The following is a 22,084-nucleotide window of genomic DNA, read 5'->3' as shown; positions in this document are numbered from 1 at the left end:
CCACTGAAAAGAGGCCGCCCCCTCCTCCTCACTGCCTCCCTTGAGGTATTTATACACGCTGATCAGGTCCCCCCTCAGCCTTCTCTTCTCCAGGCCTGTTCAGGCCCAGCTCCCTCAGCCTTTGCTCATAGGGCAGATGTTCCAGGCCCCTGATCATCCTSGTAGCCCTGCGCTGGACTCTCTCCAGCAGCTCCACATCCCTCTCGTCCTGGGGAGCCCAGAACTGGACACAGTCTCCAGATGTGGCCTCACCAGGGCTGTGTATAGGGGGAYGATSACCTCCCTCGACCTGCTGGAGACRCTCTTCTTAATGCACCCCAGCATCCCRTTGGCCTTCTTGGCCACCAGGGCACACTGCTGCCTCATGGTCTGAAGAGATCTGCAGACCTGAAGAGCTCTGCAGCTAAGTCACCTAACTGCAACTTTCCTGTTTGGCATCCCGCTTTTTGCCCCGCTCTCCCGTGCCGGAAAAGCAGGGCGGGCGGCGCTACTTACGCACGCCTCCCGCTGGACGCGCTGCAGGGCTCTCTGGGCGGGCACGAGGAAGTCGAGGAGGCAGCGGAGGCCATCGCCCCGGTACGGCCTGTCCAGCACGCGGAAGAGCTGCCAGAGGACGGTGGCAGCGGTGGCCTCGAAGGGCGGGTAGAGCGCGGAGAGCGCGCTCTGGATGTACCCGTCCAGGGGCTCGGARTCCTGCAAGGGAAGAAGTCACTGAAGAACTTGCAAAGAAATGCAAAGACAGAAATTCCCAATGCACTTGCTGCACCCCGCTACATYCATATACTGCATTCATATACACATTCATACGCTCACAGTGCATGGGGAGCTGCCCTGGTGYAAGCTGCACGGCAGCCTGGAGCAGAAGGAAGTGCTCTCGCTGCCTTGCATGCAACTGTCCAAACTGCTGCCTTTTAACGCGCTCCGCAATCCGCTGGAATGCGGCTCACGACAGCTTTTGCAATTGGAATTATTCACATTATGAAATGCCCAAACACTAAGCTTTTATTAAATGACTATTTCCCCGTACATTCTTTTGCCTCACCTGAATTTATGTGCTGCAGTGAAAACACGTTGGGCTTGGTGTTGCATGTGCAGTAAATAACATTTATGGATTCCAAAAAGACTCCAGTAAACACTTTTATATCCTAAGCTCGTCTATGCTAACAACCTGAATTTCTGCTTTCTTCAAAACCTACTTGTATCATAAAGTTTCACATTCTTGGTTTCAACAGCATAAAACACTGTCATTTTGCTTTATGACTGCTGTCATTTRGCATTTCAAAAACATCCAGAAGATTTACTGAAGTATGAATATGTGGAATGATCTATTTTTTCCTCCCCAAAGAAGATTCCTAACTACTATTTCATACTTTCAATAGCCAAAACCTCATAACCATTCCTGCTGTATACATTTTCACGAGCACTGGACTGGAGGTACTTTGAGGCCCATTCTTTTAGGAGATATTTCCCAACACCTGCAAGTGTCTGCCTAAAGAAAAAAGGCAGCTAGATGCAGCATCCCAAATAGTCTATCGAGTTATGCTCATTTGGCTTAAAACTTRCAATAAATTCTGTGTGTGTGACTGTGGTTAGAAGTGGAGAAGGAGGAGAACAGGAAAGTTCCAGAGATGTGTGCGGGAGAAGCGAGAGCATCCGCCAGCGCCGCCTCCCTAGAAGGAAAGGGCTGTTTTGGAGAAGGGCAGGAGGCAGCTGTGCCAAGAAAGGGCACAGAGGAGGTGCCCAGAGGAAGCAGACACTGTCAGGGATGACGGGGAGCGGGCAGGGAGTCCCTATGTGCAAGGCAGCAGCGCAGGCCGCAGGCAAGGAGCACGGCCCGGGACCAAAGCACTGMGACGGGGGCAGCAACGTGGAGCTGGTTTCCGATCCCCCAGCCACGAAGCAGGCCTTAAAGCACTTGTTATCACCTCAGTCTGGCAGCTGTGCTTGTTTTACAGGTGCCGAGTTTGGTGGAACGCCTGAACTCACGGAGCAGCAAAAGCAGGTAACAAACCACAGCGGAGCTGGGGCCTTTGGGGAGCAAGGAACATCATGGAGCTCTCCCTTAGGGCTCCACAGACACAGAAACATCAAACTCAAATAAATAAATGATATGTTTGCTATGTAGGAGCAACCCTCTACCAGAAATAAAGCAAATGGATCACCAAGGAGGAGAGATTTCCCCAGGCTGAGACCCTGGGACAAATCCAGGACGGGCAGAAAGGCTGCAGTCACTGCAGAGCGGTGCCGGGCAGCGCTGCTGCCTTCAGGCTGGTGCTCTGCAGAGGGAAGGAAACGTCTGTGGGGAGGAAACTGCGCTGATCAACTTTCTAGTCCTCAGTTTACTCCTATGTCCTTGAATCACAYGTGTAGAAAACGAAGAAAATCATTCTGGAATCTGGCAGATTCTGGAAGAGAAAGTGTTTTTGGGGCACCAAGGGTAGGGAGAGAGAAGCAGAGAAGAGGAGAAAAGCAGCAAGATTAAGAAATCCAGATGGATTCCAGATTAAGTGATTTCACTGACTCCACTATCACCTCGGAGCAGACTCCAGAGATGCAGAACCGAAGGGCTTAGATCCCAAGGGAAGCCAGCCCCAGAGGCTGCCCTTCTCCCAGGGAAGATGGGAGTTAAAGATTAAGTGAATGACACGGAGCTTCGCCTACACCTGGCCAAGKATTCGAAACGATGCCATGCAGAAATGCTAACACGGTGCAGGGCTGTGTTAYGCTACCTAACCAGCTCTGGGGCGTCCAAGCTCCCAGCCCTGGCAACACARCACGGCCGGGTAAAGAGAGTCGCCTTCCCGCATGAACAGCAAACCAAAGAGCAACCCGGAGCAAACACCAAGAGCCTGGACAGACACAGCAGGAGCTTCTCCACGCAGCTCGTCCTTCACATGGAGCCGCTGTGGCACAGCGGGGAAGGCAGCTGGAGCCCCCCGGCCAAGCGCATGTTCCACATCCAAGGCGGCAACCTGCACACGTGGGACGGGGGCCTCTGGGCTGGGCCCAGATCCGTCAGGAATGGGAAAGAATGTGGAAAACACGGGGCTGCCTGGCGTGTTTGTGAGGAACCTGCCAGGTAAAAGGCTCCCCAAGAACATATTTCTCCATAGCAAATAAATCGAGGCAGCCTGAGAGGCCACGAGAACGCTGTTGCATGGGGAAAAGGCAAAGCAGTRAGAGAGAAGCTGTAACCACTGCGTTACGTCGGATATTGCCTCAAACAGACGAGCCAGGCAAGCAGCCGTGGAAATCAGCTAAGCAAAACACTCCTCCTGAGAGGCTCGGGAGCCTTTTCTAGCAGCTAATAAAAGAATCACCTTTCACAGGTACGGAGCCACGCTGCGCCGCGGMGGCTGCACACACAACCACCCTTCAAACCACTTGAAACTGAAGCCTGTTCTCARGACAGGCACTCATCCCCAGAGAGACTGGTGCGTTTGTTGAACACAAACGGTGCTCTGAAGCAGGAATCCCTAACATGGTAACGATGCCTCTACCAGAATTAATGCCAAAGAAGAGGTCTTTTGCACTGAGGTCTCAAACAGCAACACCAGCAACTGCTCTATCACACTCCCATCTCCTGGTTTGTTTTGACACAGGGGTCAAAAAGCTGCTCTAGGCTATCGAAGTTTATATTTGCCTACCAAAACAAACATATCAATCACTATCTGCAATGTCAAAAAGACTCAAAATAACTAGTTAAAAATAAAACATAAAGACTCTCCAAACGGAGGAAATCAAACAGAGGAATATTTATCTTATTTTTTTTTAGTATCATTTCCACCTCAAGTCAAGAAACAAAACGCCATCAAGCAACCTTGTAAAAGTTTCTCAGCATTTCACATGACCAACCCTTAGGCCTGTTCAATACGAAGGTATTATACAGGCAGGTGATTTTTCATTTCACACCTAGATATTGTGCCCGGGGGAGAAGCAGAGCGTGGGTTTCACAGCCAATAGCTCCACTGAGCCTCGGTGCCACTGGACTGCCCGACGTGGAGCGTGTTCTGCAGAGAGGAGAAAAACAACYGCTGAATATGTCCAGGTTTGAAGCTCAGCCTTTCTGCTCAGTTTTGCACAACCTGGCTATTCTCTTTGTGCCTATGGTACATTGCCTTACATTGACCTGTTTTCACCACAACATCGGAGGGCAAAGGCCTGTGAGGTTGATTTGTCAAACTCTCCATGAAAAGCAAAACTGAAGCAGCAGGTAAAAAAGGTGCCGGCTCTCATGATTCTGCTTCTCAGACATACACATTAAATACGATCAAATATGAAAGTTTTGCCATCTACTTGGTTGCRATGACCAAAACACACAGGTACTTGCACGCTCCTGCCAGGCTGATCRCATCAGAGAGCTCAGCAACACGCTCGGCACGGAGCTCACCCTGAGCACACAACCTGCTGTCTTCTCTCCAGATTCAGCTGTTCCCATTTTACAYGGCAGAGATCCACTCAAGTAATTTAGGAGCAATGATCAGGAGTTTGCTGTGAGCAGGACTACTAGTTGGCAGGGAATTTKGCCATGTACAGCCTCTCCTCTGGAGATGGGAGAGGCTCAGGGTGCTGGTGAGAGGTGCGGATGTGTCTGGGAGGCTCTGGTACCCGGGGTCCCATTGTCACGAGGGATGACATGAAGACAAAGGGAGTTGTCCATGCTTAAGCTCCAAATACTCATCCTRGAGCTTCCCACATCCACGTCTGCTCTCACCTGCAACTTCCACCTCCAGCTGCCGTGCTTGAAACACCTTTTCCTCTTCATCTGCTTTTACCTACCTCTCACATTCAAAAATCCTCTCTCTGCCGGTCGGGACCCATGACACTATATATTTACGTATTCCCAAATGACCTCCTGAAGAACACCAGGACASTACAACGCCTTTTACAAGCAGGGAAGGGGGCTCACGGGAGGCTGCGCTCCGCRTTTTGCGTGGCGGCCCTGGGAGCTCTTGGAGCCGCCGACCTCACCGCGGCCAAACGCGGCGCCAGGGCAGGATGCACAACGGAATCCCGGGAATGCCGGAGGGGAAACACCTGGGAGGGCAGCGGGCACTTCCGCGGGCGGCAGGCGCGGACGCGCTCCCGGAGCAGCTGCTCCCTTCCCGCCTCCCTTCCCGGCAGCTCTGCGGCTTTGCTCTGTTCATGGCCAGGGCTCCCCGTGAGCCTCCTCGCTGCTCCCTCCTCGCCAGAGCCGGGCTTTCTCAGCAGCAAAAGGGTTGTTCAGAGCACCTGCAGGTCCACAGGGCCCCAGCTCACCCCCAGCACAACCTTCCCCAGCCCCAGAGGCCAGTTCTCGGCATGAAAACCAGCCGGCGGATTTAAGTCCCTAACAAATTCACAGGCAAGAAGGTGTTTTAGAAAAGGCCCCAAAAACAGTACATTTAGACTAACTAACAAGACAGCCAATTGCTTTAATTTTTCCATATATGAGAGGAAGACAGAGCAAGAAAGCAGAGAAACCGAGGCCAGACAGGGCTTTTCTCCCCCAGATCCCCATCCCACTCTCCTACCAAAGCTGCCTGGGGACAGGAGCCTCCTGGTACCGGAGCATTCCAGAACCGCGGCACTCGCGTCAGGCTGGCATCCCGTCAATTCATCTTTCCTTGGATAAAATCTCGCTGCCAAACTCCCTCCTCCTCCAGCAGGATGAGGAATCCTGAATTCAGCCCATGCAGACGAGCTTGAGGAAACCCGAGTCTCCACAGGGCGTGTTGCTGCGGAGCGGGGCAACCCCGACCCCCAAAGCCATGTGGTGGAATTCCCTGCTGCTTCCCAAACAGGGGCTTATCACACAGTGCTCGGCAAGCACCTACACACTGCTGTGCTGAGGAGACCAAGAGAAACTCCCAGCATCGATGATGGGACGTCTGGATACGTCTAAGGCTTTATCCAGAGGGATAAAAACAAAAACAGCCCAAAGGAAGCCTGCCAGTAGCTGCCTTACAGCCTCTCCTGGAGTAAAACAACAAGTTTACCGCTCCCCACAGCCATGTGTTACTTTTCAGGTTATTTATTCTCTTACTAAGCTAATAATTACCCATTGCTTTTTAACTAGCATCTCTTATCTCCCCAGAAGTGACCAACTGACTCAATGAATTCAAAAAAGGAAGCAGATAAAGCATAGAAATTGGACACTGAAAATTAACCACATCAGATGCACAGGCTCCTTTTAGCTATTGTCATTGAGAGGTAAAAGAAGTCAGATTTATGTTGTCCTCATGCAGCCTTTAGCCAGATTTCAAGGCCTGCTCATGTTGAGGAAAACCAGCATATTGAAACCCCCAGATCTCTTCCTTCAGATAAATCTTCTTTATCACCACAGACTGCTCTGTAAACAGGAAATGTGTTACCCACTCCTCGGGAAATACTACACCTTTCTCAAAATAACAGAGATCAGTAATCAACATTCTAAATCTGAGTCCTAGGTGCATTTAATATTATAGAGGGGGAATATTTTTTCAAATACAGGGGACACTAAAATCAGCAGAATAATGTGGTGATACATTTGCATCAGCAGAATAATGTGGTGATTCATTTGTGAGTACATAACGCACCTCTTCTTCAGAGTTACAGGCTCCCATATTGTGCTATGAAAACCTAACTGAATACACACAATATCCACTGTTCACAAGCCTCATCAGTAACCTGATCCATGGTTTCAGTTGAAAACACAGTATCAAAATGCAAAGTTTTACACAATGAAGAGTTTTGTATTAATTGAGGGGTATCTCCAAGATTTACCTATCCATCTACTGCACAACTTTGTTTGTAATGATTCTTATTTAAGAGATGTTTTTGCATTAAAATATAACCTACAGTTACAAGGTGTCACCAGAAAAAGTACATTTAACACGAGAAGAGTGCTCTCCTTCCTTAAAAAAAATAAGAGGAGGAAATGCAGAAGCATGGCTTTGCACAGCAGGGCTCCAAATAATTCACAACATTCACTGCAGCTACAATTACCTTGCCCAGTTTGAACTTGCCTGTGGTTTTGGAGGCATCCTCAGTTCCGCTCAGCCTCCTGGCACGCCGGCTTCATGGACCAGCAAAGCAACCTCTGGAAGAGGCAGCAGCGTCTAATACTGATCCAGGCATGGATTATCCCAAAACCACAGGGGCGTGCAGGAGATTTCACAGCTAAAGAGACACAAACAGCTGGCCTAAAGCTCGGAGGCTTTGACTTCTTTCATGCATTTTCCTCATATATTGCACCTTCACTTGGCTTGACCCTCCACCAAGCAGATCACTGTTCATATTTACACCAGTGAACATCACCAACTTGCCCAAGAGCCTTCCACAAGAGACACACACAACTCTTTGCACCCCTTAAAACCCAACTTTCCTCAAAGTGCAGCGGCATCCTTCTTTTCCTCCTCACCARGCTTTTTTTTTTTTTTATCTCCTTTCAGTAGGATTTAGATCCCATCCTCTCTGCCCTGCAGATGTTCAAGGCCCTGCTGTAATSCATGCTGACACTAGAGGGGGGCAGCTACATGCAGTATAATTATATAATGGTCATGCCAGCCGCTCCGAGCAGGTTTGGATAATACCAAGATTTTTGCAAGTAAAATAGACTACTGAGTGAGTATGAATGTGAGTGAAACAACACATATACTACACATACAAATTTATATTTTTCATATAATACACACACACACACATATATATATATATATATATATATATAAATAAAATATTCCACCTCCATGTGAAGAAGAACTTCACACGGTGAAGGTGAGGGTGTCAGAGCCCTGGCACAGGCTGCCCAGGGAGGCTGTGGAGTCTCCTTCTCTGGAGATCTTCCAAACCCGCCTGGATGCCGCCCTGTGCCCCGTGCTCTGGGTGTCCCTGCTAGAGCAGGGAGTTGGACTAGATGATCTCTAGGGGTCCCTTCCAGCCTCAACCATTCTGGGATTCTATTATATATATTCACAGCCCAGCAGGGAATCCTACTGTCCACCCACCAGCTGGGAATTAGCCCTTTTCTCCTCACCACAACACAGGTTACAGAAGCACCCACTTTCAAAATTCCAGGTAAAATATGGCATCACATCTAACTTCAAAAATAAGGAGGAAAATATGGGGAGAAATTGGATTCTTTTCCTACTACAGTCCGAAATTCCCAGGAATGATGTGTATTTTGGCATGCCCTCCTAATGCTGACAATTCTAGAGCTGGTTTTTAAAACAAGCCCCAGCTTTAGCCTTTTTTTTTTTCTCTTTTTTCTTTTTCCCCACCCCCCTCAGTCTCTGGGATTCAGARAGGATGGCAGGAGGACACAACGAGGTTCCCCTCCAAAAACGTGAATAAAGCAAAGCACAGAAACCATCACACCCCCTTGGGTACCAAGTTTTGAGTCTGCCTTTTGTGCAGGAGCCGCAGGAGGAGTTACACAGTGTGCAGCCAGACAGCCGTGCAACAAATCCAACACAACTGGTCAACTCCTCTCAACTAATTCAGCTAGAAAAACTCAGGTCATTCCTTGTTCCAAGGAGGAAGGGGAGCAGCTACAGATGATTTTAAAAGACTCAAGAGCTTCCCAGCTCCAGAGGAGGCAGCAAGTCCCAAAGCAAACAGGGAAAAGATTTACAAGGGTTAAAGAAAACTTTAAAACTTTTAGATTATCATCAATATCTTGGGTTTTGTCCATGGTAAACAGTCTGGATTTKGGCTGTTAGTGAATGTTTATGGATACCAGCTCTGGCCACTAAGTTGCTAAAGAAGCTGTACTCTCCCTCACTTTAAAAGGGAGTGGGGCAGATGGTTGCAGCTATGTTACCTTGTCAGCAAAACATGAAGTGGAAAAAAATTGTCCAAATGCTGCTTTTAAAGGAAGCACCTGGAAACGGTTTTGTTCCACATGATAAACAATACAAAACATTAAGTACTCGCATACAACTTTCCTGATACTATTTATGTGTTAGCATATCTCTTATTTTTCCTGTCACTTCAGATTTAAAACAGAGGATTTAAAAATATATCTATGTTTATGAAGATGAGTAYAATATGAGTTCGTTGGGAAACCTTACAAGCTTATAACTCCTAATACTTTTTACTTCTAAGTGAGAGATCTTGACGGGCACCTTTAATGTCAAGGAATGTGAACGAGTTCCTGTAGTTGTGGACCAGTTCTGAAGCTAAGGAAAATCAGCTGCTAGATTTAATAATTTTAATCAAGAACTCAACAAAAGAGGTATTTAAAAAAAAAAAATATGGAAAACAGGCATTGTTTCCTTAAGCACGGACTGAGGAGATCACCATGGCATATTGGCAACCCTGCGTACAGTGTCACTGCACCCAGACCACAAACCACAACAGTTTCAGCCCCACTGTGACAAGCCCGGTCTCCAGAAGCAGCCAGAGAGACTCCGCGTCCCCTCTCCAACCTCCCTGRCTTGTTAACCACCACAGACCTAAGCTCAGCCTAGGGCTATGGGGGAAAGGCGCCTCCCTGTGCAATGCACAGGGGCCAGGCATCCCGACAAGAACTATCCATTTGATTCAACCCTCTTGGGAAAACTACCAAGATTATTAAAAGGTTCTCTGAGACATCAGTTGGCGTTTTGAAACACAAAACATTGGATCAAATGGTTCTAAATGCAAGTTTCATGACAGCACCAGATTTTTTTGCCCTGCAATTTGSAGACTGGCTCGGGGAGAGCTTCTTTCTGCACCGACACTTCAGTCTAGGTTAGATCCCTGCTCCCCCATCTGACACCGTAAGGGCTTCCTCAGCACCACCTCACAAAAACCAGTAGCACAACAGCAAAGGGAGGGAAACGTTTTAAAGTCATGCAAACATATTCAAAAAGTGCACACACTTCTCATTTAGTTGGAGGGAAGAAAAACAAAACACTGTGCTAATACTTYGTGATAATATAGGGAATAGATAAACAAGATCTATTTTACCACAGCCAAYACATATATCTTAAAACAACCACATTGAACAATAACAATCTCCAACACGGTCCACTGGCCCAGTTGGTGTGCCTAAAGAGATCAGCACACAAAAAGACCAACGTTATCAGCATTATCTTTTGCAGGGTCCATCAATCCTTGTAGTGAGGTTCTTTGCAAAGCAGGGCTTGGGACTACATGTTGACAATTAAGGAAAGGATCTCTAGARTAATAACAACAAATAAATAAATAACCAGAAGCCTCCATACACACTGTCCGCTCTTTCAAAAGTTGTAAGACCGAACTGACCGACTGATTTACCGAAACACAGATACCTTGAAGTGAAACAACTATACCCAGCCCTACCCCTCTCCTGAAATATCAGTGCATTAAAACTGTGCTTTAAAGCGCTTTAAAACTTCCTTTTWTAACTGCAGCGCTTCTGCATACTAACAGCACTTCATTTTCCTTTCAAATAGTTTTCAGGGACTCATTTGCCTGCAAACCTAATGCATAAACTTGGGGGTGGGGGATGGGGGAGGTGGAAATCATATGCTGTTTTCCCTATCTGTAAATGTACTTTTATCCCAAATTTGGCATAAATGTAAAATACTGTAGATAAGAGATCTTCACGCCCTGGAAGCTCTGCCAGTGCAGAGCTTCCTCGAAGGCAGAGGCGACCGCAGCGCTCTCCAAACACCTTGGTTACCCAGCTGGCACAGCCCAGAGCCACCACTGCATCCCGGGATCTCCGGGATCCTTTCCCGGAGCCRCCAGCCCTGCCCGCCTGGCCTACCTTTACACCCAGCCTACCTTTATGCCCAGGCAGCTCCCGCCTCTGGCCTTGGGGCACCGGGGCTCCATGACGAGCCCTGCCCGTCCCGCCTCAGCGCAGAGCCAGATCCCGTAACATCCATTGGGCCAAGCGCGCGCCGAGCGCCAGCGTCGCTCCGCCGGCTTCCCTCGCCATCGCCGCTTCCATGGCGGGCCCTGCGCTCCGCCGGGATGCGGGGTGTGGGAGCGGGAGGGCCGGCAGCGCCGCGGTGCCCCCGGCCCGGCTGCTGATGCAACTTCCTCGGCCGGCCCCGCGCCGGCACCTCCGCCCCCCGCAGCCCCTCGGGACCGAGTGGAGCGGGAACACAAAACAAGGCAGCGGCGGCCACCGGAGCGGCGTCGCCAGGGCCACTCGCGGGGCCCGCACGCCGAACCCRGCAACTTTCTGCTCAGTCCCAAAGCGGCCCCGAGGTTTAGCTCGATCCCAGAGAAGGYGCCCAGGACGCTCCGCGTCGCTTCCAAGCCCTCCGCGAGGGCGCCGGCCGCCCCGCTGGAGCCACGGGCTGCGCCGCGAGGGCGGGACGGGACCTGCTGCCGGGGCGCTCGCTGGTGGGCCACTGCTCCAGGCGGCCTCCCCAGCAAGCCTGAGCAAACATCCCCCCGGCCCAAGCTCTGCCGCCGCCTTTGTTCTCCGTGCAAATCCGGCAGCACGGATTCCTCGCTGCCCCTCGCGCGCAACAGGGTCCCAGCCTCAACGAAAACACTGGTTTTCACCACTCCTGTGGTCACACGGCTCCTTTCAGACACGTTCATAAACTACTAAAGTGACAGTTTTTTATTTTGTTTTGTTTTTTTAAGTGGAGGATCATCTGGAAACTCCCAAAGTTTTCCCTGGAGCCACCCSCCTCGGCGAGGGCACCGCACAAGGCTCTGCCCTTTTGGCCTTTCGCCCCCGATAACGCGKAGATTCCTCAAAGCGCTGCAAGGCACTTGCTCCCAGGAGGGGCTATGGCATGTCCCCGTCCCCCGCTTTGTCACCGAGGAGAAAATACAATCCCCTGCCCACGATCCGCACTTAATGCTGCCGGCTGAGCACAAATCGCTGCGCTCGGACAGGCTGGATTTAACTTTTTGGAGGCATCGCTGCCATTAAGCACGCACGTAGATCACCCCTGCAAAGGGCTGTCTGCAAAATGCAGCAGGCACCGGGGGAAAAGCCAGACCCTGAAATCATCCTCATCCCCCTTTATTTTAAAAAGGAAGTCAGCAATACTCTCTTTTTTTTTTTTTTTTTTTTTTTTTTTAAATACACAAGAAATAAATACCTAAATAAAATTAATAAATTTGGGCTTTCCTGCCAATGGTATTTGGACTGCTCGAACAACATCTATGTTTCAAGAGGATTTATAAATGAGGCTTGAAAGGAAAATCCTTCTTTCCAGAGTCCTCGGTTTCTCTTTGCAAGCCTCCTCTTCAACCCCAATTCCAGGCGTGTTGCTGCACTTCATCCAGCTGCAAAGGAATTTGCCRCCGAGACCCTTTAACACGCCATCCGTATGAAACTTGCCCTCACTTCCAGATGGCCCAAAGCTCTTTTCATGAGCCAAGAGAAACTCCAAACTGAAGCCTGGACACCAACGGCCTGAGCAGGCAACATGGCACGGGGTGCCCTTGGAGGCAACCACCAAGTATTTTGGAGATCTGAAAGTGACTGGCTAAGATAGTTTAGGATTTAACCAAGGAAGGCACACTCCCACACTATATTTTAAAGTTAATTTTAGGACTAATCTTTCACTTAATGTTCTTGTAAATTATAAAGCCAAGCCACTCTTTCCACAGTCAAGTGGGCACAAACTAGAGAATAAAACTTAAGATAGAAAAGAGTTAACACAGAAAAGACTCAAGTACCAACAAAATAATTTAAAAAACCCTTTCCAATTAAAAATGCACAGAAAAACTGTCCACAGCAATAAAAGGGAGCAGAGTAAACCATTCTGTTTCCATTTTAATGAATTGTTTCAGTTCAGGAGCTGATAAAGGATGCTAAATAAAGGCAAGGAGGAGACAAAGTTGTGCAGATAGCAAGGTAACCTTTAAAGGAAGATACAGAAGGCAGAAAATAGCAATTCAAGCTTATCTTTTTTTGTGCCTGTTCTTGTTTTGCTCTTTCAAGAGCTTTGCGCATTTGTGCRATCCACAGGGATCACAAAAACGAGCAAAGGTCGCAAGGCAGTGTCTGACAACCGCAGRGGTCTTCCTCAGGTTTTCTGCAGCTGGTGAGAAACTTAAAAAGAGACTGAGTAGACCTGAGTGTTTTGGCCAGCCCTAGCAATATGCCATGCCACTTCAGTCAGTGCTTTTTCCAGCCATAAAACAGATTACCTTGTGGCACCACCGGGATTCAAAACCTACCATTTACACGTGTCCAGAAAATTATCCACGAGGGCTGCTGGAATACAGACCCGTGAGGCTGCAGCAGCCTAGACCACATGGCTCTGGAGGAGCTGTCATAACTTGGCTTAGAAAAGAGAACTGTAGCTCAAAGGCATTTGGTCAAGTTCTGCACACTCTTTTTAAGTTCAGCACAGATAAGACYTGAGTCACCCTTACCGCCCCTCTCCCGCAACACACCATGATTTATAGGCAGTAATTGTTAAAGAATCAGATAATAACCCCCATAAACTCAGTGATCTGATACCTCAACCACCCACAATTCAAAACACTAGTGTATTCTGGCATACAAGCACAATATACCCAGCAGCAAATATTTTGAAGTGCAGGACAGTATTTTAAAGCAATAAGCTTATATCAMGCATTGACAGTTAATGATGATCCTTCTTTAACTTAAATATTAGCTGGAATCAGTCTCTTCTTACCTTTTAAAAGCTGAAAAACACAGCTCTTCATATAAAGAACTTAACCTAATGTGGAAATAAAGGAAAACCTCAACGCTGGTAAGTCAAGACCCAGAGACCAATTTTTAAAATGCCTACAGAAATATTTGCAGGAAGCAAAAGCAGGAAGATCTGACCCAGAATCTTTCATCAGCCTAATCTGCCCTGGGAAATATATATTGTTTCCTCATTTTTTTCTAACTATACTGAACAGTGACCACTACTGTGTGCAGAAATTACAAGGGTCCATTTAAAACAGAGCCTGAATTGAATGAATACTTAACCAAAAGCATTTGCATCAGCTTTGCTCTGAAGTGACAGATTTTTGGAATTTATAAAATATTTTCTRTTTTTTTTCCCCCCTCAGGCCCAACAGTGGAATTGGTCAGCTTCGCTGAAGATCTCTCTCAAAAGACTGATGTCYCAGTAATCTCTCTCTAAGAGTTTTTGCTTTGAATGTGTCTCCTGTAGTATTAAGGGTTTGAGGCAGAACTAACCTTCGGTTCACAGGTCACTTAACATATGGAGCTTTAGAATCTGGTCTAGGTACACAGCTTTGTCTGAGTGCTTTCTGTTTGCACAAAGAAAAAATATTCACATGGAATAAAAGTTCTTTTGCTCCYCATTTTCCAGCTTTGCTTTTAAAACATAACTGCTTTGACAACTCCCCCCCACCCCCCTCAAAATAGAAGTTGTCAGAAGATAAAATTTTTTTCTTCCTATTGGAAAGGGACTTACAGAAACAGAATATGGAACAGTGGTAATCATTAAAAACTAATTTCAGAAAGAGCTTAGTTTGACATGTATGTGTGTGTATACACACACACACACACACACATATACACACACACACATACATACACACACACACACACACACACATTTAATTCTACAATAGGTAAACCTGTATAGCTTTAAGAACTCCAAAAATATTTAAGGAATGCAGAGGGTATTCATTTGCAGAAGCACAGCCCCAGCACTTTGTGCTGAGGAAAGGAAGGTACCAGAACCAAAGATATAATACTTAATTGCTTGTCCTTAGACCACACCAGAAATAGTTAACTGATGATAAACACTAGTCCATGCTTCACAGTCTTTCAGTAAAGAATAACAGAAAAAAAAAAAAAAAGAGTAAAATACTATCATTCATGCTAACAGCATTTATCACTTTGTACTAAAGATGCAACAAACTGCAAACTGCATAATGCATTGCAGCAAAGAGCAAAACGGAGGTTGGCAAGACCTTCCAACTGGGCTGACAGTGACACTTTCAAAGGCAAATACAAATCTATTTTGCATGCTCTTCCCCAAGGCCATACTCCACTAAAAACAAAGTTCTTATGTTATCTTATGCTATCACACATCAAAATTTATGTATTCAATAAACCACAAGCTTGTTATGCCCTGTGAGCTCAGGAAAAACACTTCGGACATATGTGTGTGGTCTTAAGTTCTGTATTAAAATGAATTTATTTTGATTTATGATAGGAATAGTAAATATAATCTACTGCCTTTCAACAGTTAAAGCATTCAGACAGAAAAAGAGAGTCAATAAAACATATCCACTAAGCTGCTCACCTTCACAAAGATACTAATGTTAAGTAGCAAAGATACTAATGTTAAGTAACAGCAAGGCACATCAGATTTCTTAAACAGTGTTTGAAAATCTGTCAAGAACAAAAATAGATTACGTAGAGTGTAAGATATATAAATCCAAAATTTAGTTAGCTTAAATTTCTTGTTATGAAGTGTTGTTTCCAGTTAATGACTCATTCACCAATCCCATCAAATTAGGGTTCTTAATCAGCGAGATCTAAGTCTCGCATTTATAAGCATTTATAAGCATTTATAAGCATTTATAAGTGATATCAAGTGTATTTCTCTGTCAGATCACAAAGGACTAATACTAGGAGCTTGTCTCAGTTGAAAATTCAGCTATATTAAAAAAAAAAAAAAAAAAACCAAACAAAACCAGAAAACAAAAAGCACAGATCTGCCCTCAGACGGCTCCCACCGTCACTGGGAGCCACGTAAGCAGTCACTTCAACACTGTCCCTATGATGTCCCTATGAACGAAGGTCCGAATAGTTTTGTACAGGTGCATAAAATGGTCTCCATGGATGAGACGCATTCTTTAAGCTACCACATGTGCTCACAAACTTTCCTCCCGAGTTAAGCTTTATCAAGCGGTCCACGACCACGGCAGCCAGGATTTGATTTTCTCCCTCAAAATTAACAAGKTCGGCCAATAAACAGTAACAGAGCAGGGCATCGTTAGCACCATTACAGTTATATTCAATTAATACACAATATGAATGTACAATAGTACATTCATATACAATTGATATAATTATTACAATCCCATGCTACTCACCACCAGCTGTAGAGACACACTGTATAAGAGGACATATATAAAATACTGGGTTTRCAGTAGATTTCCTGCCTGCCCCAACTGACTCGGATAATTCCAGCCTGTTCAAGACCTCTCCTCCAGCTGGAAAGGATGCAGGCACAGCCACGGTGGCACTTGGGCAACAGCCTGGGAAGCAGGAACAAACCRGTCCAGCCACTACCGCAGCTTCAATCCCACCACGGGATAGTTCAGGACAGGGCAGGAAATCTGATGCCCAAGTTCCTCAACCCCCAGCGCCCATAGGAAAACTCAAAGACTCCTTGAGAACAGGAGGACTGTTGGAGTCAAGAGACTTCTTCCTTGGCAAACATTTGTTGGTTTGCTCTCAGAAAAGGTCCACGATAACTGTCAGCAATGGTGACTCCATCCCCGGAGATGGCAATCAGTAACTTCAGCCAGAATAAACGACCTGCACTGTTTGAGAAGGGCTCAGGGGGGATCCCAGGGCTGCATACCAGCAAGGAAACAACAGGCAAGAGAGCAAGAATTCATTGGGGAGGATTTTTACGTTACTAAGTTCTTACTCATTTCCCAAATCCTAAGGRTTCACAGGTTCAATGGTTATGACTACCAGCCCACAGAACCATGTAGATCTATATTGGGAAAGAGGTACTTTATAAATACTTAGTGAAACAGACCCGATGAGGTTAAAGCTTAATTTAAATATCACCACCAACAAAAACTAAAGAAAAAAAGCCTAAAAAATCTCCACCGGTCAAAAAGCTGTAACATCCTAGGTAAGAAGGGTCTCGAGTCCACATCAACAGCAACAAAATCACACATCAGTTTAAAATAAWAATAAATAAAAAAAAAGGATGCAGCATGTTGCCTCAAAGATCAAATATTTCTCCCTTTTCATTGCATGCTGCCCTATTCAAACACAAAATCTGATCAGAAACATTTGTAAATGGGTTCTGCATTAGCATCTCACCTGTAGGGGAGCCTAAAATCGTTCAGGATTACCTGCAGCAACAGAAAACCGATACCGAATCTACACACAATGCACCTAGTGAAAAAAAGTGTCACCCAGTGTGACCCACAAGGGCCTACAGCCTGTCCCCCCTCCCCGTTGGGAAGGACCACAGCACATTTGGCTGTTTGATAAATGACTTGATCTGTGTTCTCTGATTTCCCATTCTATTAGGACTTTTTGCTGAAAAGGTTAAATGAGCTGAATGACAAAAGGTTTCAAATTAATCTTTCCCCCCTCCTTATTCTTCTCTCCCGAGGTGAAAACAGCTGCCTAGTCGCATTCTCGCTCTGTGTCATATAGTCCATCCACAAGAAGGCCTCACATTCCTGCAGGCTCTCTCAGACAACTGCCCATCAGGAGCTGGAGGGGACAGCTAATACCAAATCCCAGAATGGCTGGGGCTGGAAGGGACCCCTAGGGATCATCTAGTCCAACCCTCCTGCTCCAGCAGGGACACCCAGAGCAYGKGGCACAGGGCGGCATCCAGGYGGGTTTGGAAGATCTCCAGAGAAGGAGACTCCACAGCCTCCCTGGGCAGCCTGCGCCAGGGCTCTGGCACCCTCGCAGGAAAGAAATTCCTCCTCACATGGAGACGGAACTTCCCATGTTTCAATTTAACCCCCCTTTCCCCTTGTCCTACATCTCCTACCACCATTCAGCACTTGCTGATGCCTCCCACAACTCAACACCCACTGCCACAGGCACATTTMTGCTCCCTGCCCACTTATCAGCTCTAGAAAGGCTCGGACCAAGCTAAGAAGCCTGGCTGAGCACAGCATGCCTTAGCTGAACAGTAGTTCAGGACACACTCACACAGGCTTCAAAAGCAAAGCAGGAGAGCAACTGCCACCTCTCTACTCAGCTCTGTCAGATTCGCTACACTTCTGTAGAGAATTAAACTAGAAGCAATGAACTRCAGCTACAGTTATCTCTGCAGATCTCAGATTGTGTTTATTAAAGTATAAACGTGTCTATTACACATTCAGAAAGAAACTGTCCCTATTGGCATGGGGCAGCTCTGCAGTGTTTCTCTCTGTCATTCTTGTAGACACTTTCCTCTCAGGAGCACAATTGGAACAGCACAAAACAGAGCACAGCAGAAAGGTATTCTGAGCATCTTTCATTTGTTTCCCAATTTGTGCCCTTGTCACCCAAATCACACACATGCTTTCTCTAGTAAACTGTCAAAAAAAAATTCTCAGATGTTTTCAGACCACAGAAGATATGCCATCAAAAACAGAGATACTACCACAGAACAGATGAACAGCCCTTCTGCCAGTGAAGGGATACTCTTCTTATTTTTTTCCTCTCTTTTTTTTTCAGTGGTTGCTTCAAACCTCCAGCAAGTGGCCTTTAGAAGTGTGGCTCACTTCACGGGTGCTATTCAGCCTCCTAAAGCAGTTCTAGAGCTTGCTCCTGAAATATTTTATGTTCATAAATCTTACAGAAGCTTACYATTTTACTAAGCCAAAATAACTGAGCTTAACAGACTCCTTAAAAGTTTGTTATTAAGTGAATACCATGCAATAGCCAAGGTTTTTAAACAGAAGTGACCAGTTTAGAAAACATTTTCCATCTCGACACTCTTGAACTCTAAATTAGTAAGGAACTTTCACAGGTCTGCTCCTGTAAGATTCCTCAGAAAGATACAAGTGACATCAGAGATTTTTATGTGCAAGAGATGAACAGAAAAAGTAGCAGCTTCTGTCAGTTAGGGAAAGCGATGAAAAAAATCTACATTTGCTAGCACCTAACTTCATGTCCATTCTTGTCTATAGCTAAGCATTCCCTTCTTGCAAATAAAACACTGCCTGCTTCCCAGCAAAGAGACGGCAAGCATTTTACATCATGCAAGTGACCTGCCACCAACAAAAACAACTGAGAAATTTAACTTGTTCAATTTCAATAAACAGGCTTACAAAACCTCTCTGTTCCCAATCTCATGTCCTTACATAGACAAGGTGAATTCTGAGCTACTTATTCTTTCAGATAATGATTAAAAAACAGTGTGCGGAAGGGAAGGATACACTGCAGCATGGTAGGATGCCACTCAAACATGTGCTTTCTTCCAGAGGCAGAAAAGCTTTTATTCTCTCCAGACATTCAAAGATCAACTGTCCTACCCTTTTGCCTGGTACATCAGGCACCGAACACACATCTCTGTCTCCCCATCTTGCATACAGCCAAATTTTCACACAGAAGAATCACACAGAAGACACAGCCAAATTTTCCACGTCTTCCTCTGACCAAGGACCTAGCCCATATGTTAAAGAGAYGAAACGAGGGGTACTATCAACTGCAGATCATTGCAACTCACTCCCAGAGAGCAGCTTGACGGGTCTATGGCTGGGTCCTTGCAACGCTCTGCAGCTCCTGCCTCCGGAGCAGCTTCTCTCCTGCTCTTCCCCACAGCTGTGGGCTCAGATTCCCAGGGGCAGCATGCCAGGCACCGCTCTGCTGCTGGTCACACTATACAGCTTCGCTCTGAAAAACAAAAGGGTGTTTGTTTTATACAGCAGATAGTACCTCCGTGTAAATATGTTTAGAAGGACTCGTACCGGGCTGTTGCCTGAAGGRTGGAACACCAGCCACAGCGCATTCCTGTTTGCTGACACTTCTGAAGAGGTAAACTCCACCACCACAGCATTTCTGCAGGGGATCCTTTTGGTCACAAATGAAAATAAAAGCACACCCTCACCAGAAAAATACAATTTGAGTAATTTACTCTGCTAGCAATCAAAATATGTGAGAAATGAAATAAGAAATGGAAAAAGTAATTTTCAGATGAATGCTCTCATTCTGTTTGTGGCTTACTCCTAAGTCACATTTGTGCTTTYAAAGAAATTAACCATACTAGCACATAAATTGTTGCCACTTGGTCAAATGCTTTCTGTTAAGGCCAGAGAACATGCAAGCCTGTCGTGCTGCTACCCCCTGCACATTAAGACAGTAAATTCTGAAGCCACCACATTTAAAATGTTATCTGACAGCAGTCACACATACAGCAAGTAAATCATTGGGTTATGATTAGACAGACAGCACGGAGAGCATTAGCAAATACCCCCGGGTTGTGTTTGAACACACGGCTAGCATTTCCCTTTGGGGTAACTTACTCTTTTCAGGAAAGATTCCAGGTCAAGTCACACTTCAGGTGAGTGCAGAAAAGAGCAAATTGCCATATTTCTAGTCTGAGGTACATAATCTTTTTTTTTCCTCTCTGTTTTAATCATGTACAGGAAAGAGGATTCCTGGATTTAGCTTTGCTTATTCTGCCTCCTTCCAACTCTAAAGAACTGTTTTCCACCAGATATGTTTTTCATTGCAGCAAATTCAGCTACCAGGTGCACAATGCTGTCTTCCCATCTCACACTCCCCTCCTGAAACAACAGCCTCCAAAAAGGTGCTTTTACTGTCATTCAGCTTTAGAAGGTCTGGTCTCATGAAAAATAGAAATACATATTATTACATTCTTATTAAAATGCTATGCATTAAACCAATACAGACTACCTTATCTAATACTACTTTACCTAGCAGCCTGAGGGACCTGGGAACCCTGAGGGCAAGCCTTGCCATTAAAAACCGAGGCAAAAAAAGGCACCAAGTATCTCAACATTTTCCATATCCCTTTTACTAGGTCCTTGTCCCACTGAGCAACAGGCCCATATCTCCCTGTACGACTCATCTTTCTTGTTGCCTGTCWCATCTCCTGCTAGTTTTAGCTCAGACCTTTCCTAACTCCGCTCCTGCGAGCACAGGCAACATTCCTGCACTCCTCCTAACTAGCCAGTCCCTGCTTCCACCTTCCGTGTACTTCCTTCTTGTGTTGGTGCCCAGTCAAAAACTTCATCTTCATCCATGCTGGCCTTCTATGGTGCTTGCTCARCTTTCTGTTCATTGAAGTAGACCATTCTTATGCTTAGGGAGGCTGTCCATGAAGACCAACCATCTGGTTGGTCCCTTTGCACTCTAGAGCAGTTTTCCTTGGGACCCTGCCAAGCAGGTCTTTAAGCAAAGCAAAATTTGCTCTTCTGAAGCTAAGGGTTGCAATTTTGTTCTTTGCCTTGCTCTTTCCTCTCAGTCTCATGGCCATTGCAGCTAGGGATGCTCTCAGCCTTCATCTTCAACTATTTCTTACCCATTGTGGGTGGCAAGCCCAACACAGCATTTCTCCCAGCCAGTCCTTCTACATCAAGGATCTGTCTTTAAAGCACACAGAAATCTCTTGGATTGCTTGCACTCAGGCACTTTGTAGACTTCACAGCACTAAGTACTATTTCTGCCAGGACCTATAAACTGCAAGGCTTTCTCCAGCTGCCTAAAGAAGCCCTCACACACCCAGCACATCACCGCTTCTTATCCACCTTCAGTTTCTACTGGTTCATGACCTGTTTCAGGACAGGGGTCCCTACCTTCCTCCATACAGAGCACAGCCTCTCCTTCTCGCCTTCCCACTCTGTCTTTCCCAGAAAGCCTTCTTCTATCCATTGCAGCACTCAGATTAGGAAAGCYATCTCACTGTGGCTCTGTAATTCCAAAGAAGTGGTAGTTGTGTGACTGTACACAGATTTCTAATTGCTCCTGGTTGCTGTGCACATTTGTGTACAGGTGTTTGAGATGGGCTTCAGGCAGTACTGGATTTACAGGAAGAGGGCGAGAACCTCTCCTGCTGCGCTGTCCCTTAGGAAATCCTCTGTGCTCCTTGTGCCCACRCTTCTCTTCGATTATGGTAGCCTCACTAAGTTAGCAACCTTGCTTGCAGCCATGCTCTGGCCTGAATGTCACACCTATCCCATTGCAGCTCAGCAACCCTTGCTCCTCAGAGGYGCCATGGTGACTGAAACTAAAGCTCTACCTACCTTAGCCACACAGCCAGATGTTGACCCATTGGATGAGTCCGCTATTACTCGGACCTTTTTCCATCACTAGAAGGACTGATGAGACAAGACCTGGGATACCTGCCCTTCATCCTCACCCCCAGAACTCTGCATCTATTCTTAAAATRCTCCATGTTATCCCAGCAATATTGTCAGTAACCTTGTGGAAGAGCAAGTAATAGGGCCAACATGCCTTASAAGTCTCTCTGCAATACCGCTGATTTCAGCTCCTGTCAAGCAACAAACATCAAGACAC

General features: G+C 46.4%; 1 protein-coding gene across 1 annotated transcript in view; it reads right to left on the bottom strand.

Moving 5' to 3' along the window:
* Nucleotides 1-20,811, bottom strand: part of PLEKHG4B (pleckstrin homology and RhoGEF domain containing G4B) — a 52,700-nt gene extending 31,889 nt beyond the window's left edge. The window contains exons 1-3 of the mRNA XM_026039662.1: nucleotides 20,766-20,811; nucleotides 19,272-19,411; nucleotides 496-693 (exon numbers count right to left, since the gene is read on the bottom strand). Coding sequence (XP_025895447.1) covers nucleotides 496-693; nucleotides 19,272-19,411; nucleotides 20,766-20,811 — 384 coding nt within the window. The remainder of the gene's footprint in view (nucleotides 1-495; nucleotides 694-19,271; nucleotides 19,412-20,765) is intronic.
* Between the last annotated feature and the right edge of the window lie 1,273 nt (nucleotides 20,812-22,084).

The sequence above is a fragment of the Nothoprocta perdicaria genome, unplaced genomic scaffold (assembly GCF_003342845.1).
Source record: "Nothoprocta perdicaria isolate Ctin4 unplaced genomic scaffold, notPer1 scaffold_235, whole genome shotgun sequence".
NCBI lineage: Eukaryota > Metazoa > Chordata > Aves > Tinamiformes > Tinamidae > Nothoprocta > Nothoprocta perdicaria.
The sequence above is the reverse complement of the archived record's forward strand: the minus strand, read 5'-3'. Positions and strand labels throughout refer to the sequence as shown.